This window comes from Cyprinodon variegatus, unplaced genomic scaffold (assembly GCF_000732505.1).
Source record: "Cyprinodon variegatus isolate N-32 unplaced genomic scaffold, C_variegatus-1.0 Scaffold211, whole genome shotgun sequence".
Lineage (NCBI taxonomy): Eukaryota > Metazoa > Chordata > Actinopteri > Cyprinodontiformes > Cyprinodontidae > Cyprinodon > Cyprinodon variegatus.
In genome coordinates, this window is record NW_015150664.1 from 1,028,231 (window position 1) to 1,037,660 (window position 9,430).

General features: G+C 38.8%; 1 protein-coding gene across 1 annotated transcript; it reads left to right on the plus strand.

Moving 5' to 3' along the window:
- Nucleotides 1-9,430, plus strand: LOC107088249 (zinc-binding protein A33-like). The gene is made up of 8 exons (XM_015380292.1): nt 1-244; nt 588-799; nt 3,736-3,781; nt 3,949-4,044; nt 4,589-4,813; nt 4,935-4,957; nt 5,032-5,153; nt 7,744-9,430. The coding sequence occupies exons 1-8, from the start codon at nt 62-64 to the stop codon at nt 8,271-8,273; spliced, it is 1,437 nt and encodes a 478-aa protein (XP_015235778.1). The 5' UTR covers nt 1-61; the 3' UTR covers nt 8,274-9,430.

The following is a 9,430-nucleotide window of genomic DNA, read 5'->3' on the forward strand; positions in this document are numbered from 1 at the left end:
CCCTCCTCACTTCCTGCAGAAAGCAGCGGTGCGTTGACAACCCTGCTGTTAGTTCGTAAACATGGCGACCGCTGGGGCAACCGGAGACGAGCTGAAGAAAGAGCTCACATGTGCTATTTGTTTGGACTTCTTTAAAGACCCGGTCATTCTAAAGTGCGGACATAATTTCTGTCGTTATTGTATCTGCATGCACTGGGATGAAAATGGCGGAGACTACGGGTATCAGTGTCCTCAGTGCCGGACGGTGAGTTAATGAACGCTAACTGCTGTTTTTTTGTTGTTTTTTTCCACAGCCGCGAGTTTTTTTGTTTTTTTTTCTCTCTATAAAATGAGTGATACCTGATATATTAGCAAAGTTATGCTTTGGCAAAACCTGCTTCCTCCAAATGGCTTTAACAGTTATTTCGTTTTGTCAGTGTTAAAAAAAATATTTATATATTTTAACCCAACAGCAGGTTAACGGTAGAAATTGGATTAGCACAATTTCTAGCTACAGTTGTTAAGGCAGCTGGCTTTAGTTTACCGGTACAAACTGGAGAGCAGATAAAAGTCTTATAATTATATCTTTTGCTTAATTTGTCTCTAAGGTGTTTAACAAAAGGAGCTTCACTAAAAACTACTTGGTGCAGAACCTAGTGGCCAAACTGGATGACCTCGAGCATCTCGGTTCTTCTTCTCCTCCTTCTAAGTCCGTGAAACCGGAAGGAAAGTGTGATCAACATGGCGAAGAGCTGAAACTCTACTGCCAAACTGATGAGGAGCCCATTTGTGTTGTCTGCAGGGAATCCAGAGCTCACAGGTTTGGGCCCCTTCCTCTCGAAACCTTGAAGCATTTTAACATAATGCGTGCTAAAAAGGGATGTAAACATGTGATTGTCACGTCTTTTTATTGGCCAAATTTAATTAATAATAAAAAAAATCATCATAGCATAAATTAACATCATAACATTTAATATAATTCACTTTTCACCTTACTAATTTAATAAATCCACACAGTGTAGAATAAGGTCATAAGTGTGCTGTTCCATTTCCTTCCTTAAAAGGATCAATGCTATAATTTTAAATGGCTTACTTTGGCTTGTAGACATATACAGATCGCAGGACTAAATTCAGCAAATGTATTTAAATGTTCAGCATCTTGGTGTTTGACTTATAAAAAATAAGCTTTAATATTTTTGTTTTGTTCTTTTAACTCATCTCTTTACTCTTCTACTTCAAGATGCAGAAGAATCCCATAACAGTAGCCTAAAGGGCTGGTTATACTCCCACAGCAGTGTGTCGCTGGGAGCTTGAGGCAGACATTTTTGATTTATGCTCAATATTTAAGTGTGGTCTGCGCTATATGCTGTGGGTCTAGATATGGCTGAGACGGTGAGGAAGTGGGGGCGAGTTTGTCCGACAACAGAGGGACATGAGGGCGAGAAAGAGCGGGGAGCCAGGTGGAAAAACGGTCACATGTGCTCCTTGCTCTTCTAGCTGGCCTAACTTCACGAGTTTGTTCACTATGACACCTAAGCAGACGACCTAGTTTCGAAGTATAAATCAGCCTTAAAGGAATAGTACACCCAAAACATGATTAGCCTTCATTTTCTACTTACCCCCATGCTGAACAACACTCTGGAGTACTTTTTTGATATCTCAAATGCATCTGGAGATCTGGGAGGCTTCTTGCTGTCTGCTGACATTCAAATAATGGAGGTCTATGGTGCCCGAGACAGAAAGGTCCATAAAAGTCCACAAAAAACGTGTCAATTTTCTCCATACTGCTCGTCCAATGTATTCCAAGTGTCCTGAGTGGGTAGCATCCAGAATTTACTCGAAACGAAGTCATTTAGAATGTTTTTAGAGCATAAACAGTAGTGTATAGGACTTCCTGAAAGCGCGCACATGCGCGCTCACGACGCTACGGAAGCCGGCAGACCAAACCAGATGAAAGTGCGCATTCAGCGTCTGCTCTGCCAATAATTCAAGTGTAGAAGAAGAAATGTGCTGTTTACCTGTGCAAAGAAAGAAACAACGAAAGAAAAATGTCTGAGGACTTCAGTGTTGAGGAAGAGCATGAGTTCTTTGCCGAGCTGAATGCGCTGGTTTGGTCTGCCGGCTTCCGTAGCGTCGTGAACGCGCATGTGCGCGCTTTCAGGAAATCCTATACACTACTGTTTATGCTCTAAAAACATTCTAAATGACTTCGTTTCGAGTAAATTCTGGATGCTACCCACTCAGGACACTTGGAATACATTGGACGAGCAGTATGGAGGAATATTGACACGTTTTTTGTGGACTTTTATGGACCTTTCTGTCTCGGTCACCATAGACCTCCATTATTTGAATGTCAGCAGACAGCAAGAAGCCTCCCAGATCTCCAGATGCATTTGAGATATCAAAAAAGTACTCCAGAGTGTTGTTCAGCATGGGGGTGAGTAGAAAATGAAGGCTAATCATGTTTTGGGTGTACTATTCCTTTAAGGCTACATTCACACTGCAACCTGAAGTGACCCAAATCCGATTTTTTTTTTTCTTCCCCACATTCGACCTGGATCTGATCTTTTCACGGCAGTCTGAAAAACACAGATCCGATTTTTTTCTAGGCGACTTGGCTATGTGGTCCTGAATCCAATACAAATATGATCTTTTCAAATGCGACCTGTGTCTGAATGGTCATGTCACATTCATCCGACCTGAATGCCATAAGTAACCGACATAGGTCACTATTCTGCTTCTTGCAACACAGAAGCGGCAAGAAAAACAAACATCACGGCAGACGATAATGCGGAGAGCAGTATTTTTTTTCTTTCTTTCTACCATCTTGAAAAGATTGAGGTTTTAAGGTTTGGAAAGATCGCTAGATGTGCTCCAGCTTTATTTCCGTAAACACGAAGCCCGCTGGCTTGTGACATCATTGCGTCCTCTGCTGCGCATGCGGGACTCTTAAGCTGTATGAATGCAGTTTAAATAGGTCACATATATTTGTAAATGTCAATGGCAATGCAAAAAAAAAAAAAAAGGATTTCACAAAAAAATCGGAATTGAGTTTCAAGGCCTGCAGTGTGAAGGTAGCCTAAGAGTAAAAGAGGAGGGGGTAAGGAATGTGACTGCACAAAAATTTGTTTTAAGTCCAAGATGGGATTAAGGCTCTGTGATATTGCTGTAAAATATAAGCCTTTCATATCAGTTATTGATAATTATTGCATACTGTTTTGTTTACTTATTTAATAAAAGGACAGGGGCAATGATTAAGTTGTAATGTAATCACTAACATTTATTTAAACATAAACCAGAAAAATAGATCAATCCTTCCACCAAACTTGTTTGCCTGCAAGAGATTGGGAAGCCAAATATTTTCCCCCACCTACATCCTCCTGAATACCATGTGTTTCTTGATCAAAATTCAGGGGAATTATTGAATAGTTTATTGGATATATATCTTTTCACATTGATCAGGTGTTCATTCTGATATATATATTGATATTTATTGCTTAGCCCTCGATGGGATGTTTTTTAAATAAAGGCTTTAAAAGGAGACAAATAATGATTTCACGTTATTGATCTTGATAGATCAGTTTCTAAATTAATTTTTAATGTTATAAAATACACATTAACTTAGTGGGTTTTCTCTAGTTAAAGGACTCGAAAAGATCTCTAGTTATTCAGTGAGTTGTGGAGGTATTTCTATAAAGGAGCTCTACAGGGAATTGTAAATACCTTGATTAGTAACCATGAGCTTTTGCTTTCCAGGCGCCATCAGGTGGCTCCGGTGCCAGAAGTGGCAAATGATATGAAGGTAAGGTTTAATGTCTTTAGAACTGCAAATCTACCCGCTGATTTGGTAGATGGGTCAGTTTGTGGCAGTGTTTATGATTACTTATTGCTGTATTTAAATTTTAATATGTCATTTCTAATCAATGTATTTCCTTTTTTTTTGTTTCTGTGTATAATGATTTATTCCAGACGGATTTGAAACTGAGGCTGATTGAGCTCAATTGGCAGAAGTCACAGTATGCCAAAATTAGGACAAGAGATGAGCGGACTAAAAATGAAGTGCGGGTATGTGAAGTGTAACTTCATTTTTCTTGGATTGCTTCTTTTTACCATCTACCAGTTACTGACAACAGTTGGTCCAGTCTTTGCTTTGACCTCTGAGGTTTTTTAAATTGTTCCTTTCTTGTACAGCCCTTTTTAAGTCACTAAAAAGCATTCCAGTAAGATCACAATCTGGGTTTAAACATCCTGCAGGTGCCTCAATTTAAACTTGATCAAAGCTAAATGTGTCTTAATTTTTAGCCACTCCATCTTTGAATTGGGTCATTGCCATGTTGGCTAGTGTAATTCTGCTTTAGTTCGTTCTTTCTCACTTATGGTCAGGTCCTGCTGCAACAAAGCATCCACAAACTGACGCACCTCAGTTTGCATGTGTGTTTTTTTTCTGGAATCATGTATTTGGTTAAATAACAAACATTACTTAAAGTTAGTGTATTCCTTTCTCGGTTGTGGAATATGTAAGAACATTTCAAAGTCTGCTGTGGTCTGTTTAGCCTCTTCGTAATTTTTTATCATTCTTTCTATTAATATTTAAACATTTTTCCTTTAGTTGAACAAGCAGCAACTCAAGGAGAAGATTGAAGCTGATGTCGGGGCCTTGGTCCAGTTTCTGTTGGATGAGAAAGACTCCCTTCTGGATAGCTTGGATGCAGAGGAAGCAGCCACGTTGGCCGTTATTGATGACAACCTGGATTTGGTTGAGAGCGAAGCAGCAGATGTGGACAAACTGATAGCCGACATTCACAATCACATTGGTGGAAAGACCAACTTTGAGGTCAGCTAAACATGGAGTCATAATTAGATTCTGAATAGACACAGCTAACTTTTTTTGAACAGTAAATTAATGATAAAAATGCACTGTAACAATTAATGTCACTTTTTTTTAATCCCAACAGAGCCTTGCCAAAACATTTAATGAGTAAGTACCTATGCTTTAAGATTTTGATCAACATAAAGAAGAAAATGATGCTAACATTCTTATCTCCTCTCCAGAGTGATGCATCACAAGTCTTTCACATCCCTTGAGCCCGTTGATTGTATGACTGAATTTACAGACTTCTCAGGGCCTTTACAACTCATCATGTGGAAGAAGATGATGCATGTGCTGCACACCAGTAAGTTTATGCAAAAAAATAATGGTGTTGTAGGAATTATGCAGATGAAGTTAACCTTTAAAGTGACAAATTGCCATTGCAACTACACAGGATATGTTGGGCTTAGAAAAATTATAGTTTTAGTAAAAGTGTTTTTTCTGTTTTTAGAAGCAGCTCCACCAATTGATGTGGCTGATCAATCATTAGTTTTCTCTTTGCATGTTTAAAAATGTAAGCCCAATTATAGGGCTGGACAATAATTCAGTATAAATATATATAATCACTTAGGTTATGACAATATTCCTTTTAAACACTTTTCTGGTATTCTGTTATACAGTATAGTTACAGCGAGTGTCACTGACTGACTGACACGTTGGCTCCATCACTGATGTGTGCCTCAGCCTTCAGCTGTTAGGAGAGTTCAGCGGTTAGCTAAGCTTCAATGCAGTAAGTTTTAGCTACAAAATAAGACGTCTAAGGCTACGTTCACACCGCAGCCTGAAGTGACCCAAATCCGATTTTTTTTATGTTTTTTGAACACATGCGACTTGGATCTGATCTTTTCATGGCTGTCTGAACAACACAGATCCGTTTTTATTTATTTATTTTTTCCCCCAGTCCAACCCAGGCCACTCGGCTATGTGGTCTTGAATCCGATACAAATCTGATCTTTTCAAATGTGACCTCTGTCTGAGCGGCGAGGTCGCATTCATCCGACCTGAGCGCCATTAATACCCGACAAAGGTTACTATTCTGCTTCTTGTTACACAGAGGCGGCAGAAAAAAACACACATCATGGCAGACGATGATGCGGAGAGCAATATTTTTTTTAACCATCTTGAAGAGATAGAGGTTTTAAGGTTTGGGAAGGTCTTTGGGAAGGGTTGTTCCAGCGCTACCATCCATGTTTACTTCCGTAAACATGGAGCACGCTGGCTTGTGACGTCATTGCGTCCTCTACTGTGCATGCGGTACACTTAAGCTGAATGAATGCAGTTCACACAGAAGATCACATACAAGTCTCAAATATTTGAAAATGAAAACGGTAACGCAAAAAATCGGAATTCACAAAAAAATCAGAATTGAGCATCAAGGCCTGCAGTGTGAACGTAGCCCAAATGCCCCTGGTTTGGAAGGCCTGTACACACCCCCCAATTGTCTCTGATCTTAGTGGTTAATAAATAAGAAACATGTTGTGGGCAGACCATGTAGTTTATGTGATGCTGGTAAACAACAGCTCTATGTGCAGCATTTTAAATAAAAGAGGATGTACAGTAAAGAGCAGAGCGGGGGCTCTGCAAGAGCTCTGACCACTGACAGGGAGCCGTGCTATGATAGTATGGGGTGTGTGAATTGATTAATTTAACTTTGAACAAGCTAATCTTCGAGGTGATACAGTTTTGGTTCACACTATGAAGCTTTTCTGGTGTAGCTGGATTCTGTTTTGTTTTACTAAAGATGAGAATTGTAGAAATAAACCAAAGGTTTAAAAAATCCATTTAAAATACTAGCTCCAGCATCAGCACTGTGCTGGTGAAGATTCTCAGTCATCCAGGTCATAGTCATTCCAAAAAGGTTAATAAACAACCTTCTAATACTCACGCACTATTCCGAGGATATCCATCCCCCATCACCATGCAGGGGACCAAAACATGTCGCCTGGTCAGCCAGGCCAACAACAACCTCAACGACTCCCCATTACTAAAGGGGTGGACCCGTTCTTCCGGTTCAATTTGCATGTTTTCTAAGACATAACAAGGCTTTATGGGGCCATTCTTAAAAGCTTGGAACTCACTGCTAATCCAGATATTTGAATTGAAAAAGCTTCCTGGATGGGAAGTGAAATGTCTTTAAACTTGGAAAACAAAGTCTAGTTGACTGTTTTTGAACTGTTTTGAAGAATAAAAAATGGCTCGTCTAAAGTTAGAAGTTTTAGATTGACTCCTGACCGTTAGTTTGTATTTTTTTTTAAGAGCTAGTTATGAGTTATTTTGCTTATTTATTATATTAATATGTAAACATAGTATTTTGCTCATTGGTGACTTGTAAAATATGACAATTAACCATGAATAAAATAACAGAAAATGAAAGATAAAACAACCACTTGACTGAGTAATATGAGGAGGGAGAGATCTTTACCTGGTTAAATGCTTATTTCATCTCCACATGGATATCGTTACATTTTTGGTTTTATTTATTTTAAATCTAAAATTTTAATTGAGGAGTTTTATAGACTTGGAAGAGTAAAATAAACTGTTTTTAAAAATTTTATTGAGGCATTTATTGCGGCCTATTTTGGCATATTTTTTAGGCTTTCATATAGTTATAGCGACTGCATCAACCAAAATTAAGAAACATATTATGAAATATGTTGTGGCTGTATTGTCCAGCCCTACCCTAATTGATTTTATACTTTTAATATTTTCATTACATGCCCTGCATGTGGATCTTTCATCAAAAACTGTTTTCGTTTGATCACTTGGCGGATAACCTTTTGCATCCCATCATATTGTTTACAAAAAAGAACAAAACTTCTCAGTCCTACAATTCATCATTCTTCTGTCTCTATGTAAATTTTTATTTGTTTTTTGTTTTTTTTTTGTCTGCATAGTGCCTCAGAACCTGACACTAGACCCTGACACCGCTCATGCAAACCTGCTCATCTCAGACTTTGACACCAAAGTGGAGGAGGGCCGCATTCGCAGCCATGAGCCGGATCTTCCTGGCCGCTTTAACCGCTTCTGCGGTGTACTCGCCACAGCCCAGTATGCAAGTGGCCAGCACTACTGGGAAGTGGACGTCAGGGACAAAGGAGTGTGGTACCTTGGGGTTACGACCGAGTGCAGCAACAGAAAGGGCTTCGTTAACCTTACTCCTTCTGCAGGATACTGGACCCTTTGTCTGCAGGACCGTCTGTACGCCATAGTGGAAGATGGCCGAATCCCACTATCTGACTACTGGAACTCGCCTCGCGTCGGTGTTTATCTGGACTATGACAACGGGCGCCTCAGTTTTTACGATGCCGTTACAATGAAGAGACTTTACATGTTCGACACCTGGTTCCGGGAGCCTGTCTATCCTTTCTTCAGCCCGGGGAAGAACGATGTAGGCAGCAGGCTGCAGATATGCCACTATTATTAACAGAGCAGCTGTCCAGGGTCCAACCTGCACCTTCAGGTGAACCTGTCAGAAAGCATCCTATTTTCCTACAGACGGGTGAAAATGTTGCTTCTGGGAGCTGCTTATTTTGTGCAACTGGGAGATCACTTGCAGGTCCTGCATTTTAGTGATGCAGTTCAGCTAAAACAGGGAAATAATCACATCCTGGACTCTCTCATCCCCCTAAAAAGATAAATTGTACACAAGCTGTACAAACCCACCCCTCATAACCACATTGGGGGTTTGGAGAGTGGCTTGGCTGTGACTTCAAGTTTCTATTTCTAGGACTGATGGGTGATAAGATTTTATTGAAATGGCTTTGTTAAATACATTTTAAAATGGCCTTCATTATTCCTTCCATCTGTGCCAGTCCTGCTTTGTAAATTTGAGCCCAATCTGTGCAGCAGAACTTTGCAATATTGAAAGCGTTTTGCATTGAGGTTTACCTAAAAATTCAAAATGGTTAGTTCTTAACCAACAGGACTAAATATTTAGCTGTTGTCCTACTTGGTGGCTAAATATGTTTCTTTTTGCATTCCATTAAAAACATTTTTTAAGAGCAAGAGCTTGATATGATGGAAGTGTTGAATGTTGGTATTGCATCTTTTTGCTTTTTTATTTTATTTTTTATTGATTACTGTTCTTTATGAATGATAAATGTATCTTATTGTCATTTACTGAAATTTTGACTTTATTTAGGGCTGATTTTTTTATGTTAAGAATATTTTTCTTTTTTTTGCTTCTTTGTTAATATGTGTTCTTAAATGGCTGTTGAAACAGAAATATGTTGACTTTTTTTTTTTAAAGGATATTATTAACTTAGTCTTGAAGAAACTGTTCTTTATGATTTGGACTTATTTTTTTTTAAGACCTTTTTATTATTCTGTGTTTTGTCCGTGGCTGTTTACCTTAATGGATTTATTTACCCAGTCTTGTTCATTTTAGTTACATTTTAAACTAAGTATTCTTCTCAGATGTGTCACAAAGTGACTTACTTTCAGGCTGTTGCCCTCTGTATGAAGATTCATTCTTTTTCATTTCAATAAAATGAACAGGAAAAAGCTTTGTTTTAAATTGCCATTTATTTACCCTTTTCAATTTCTTCTAAACTTGTATGCTTTGCTAAAATAAATCCAGTT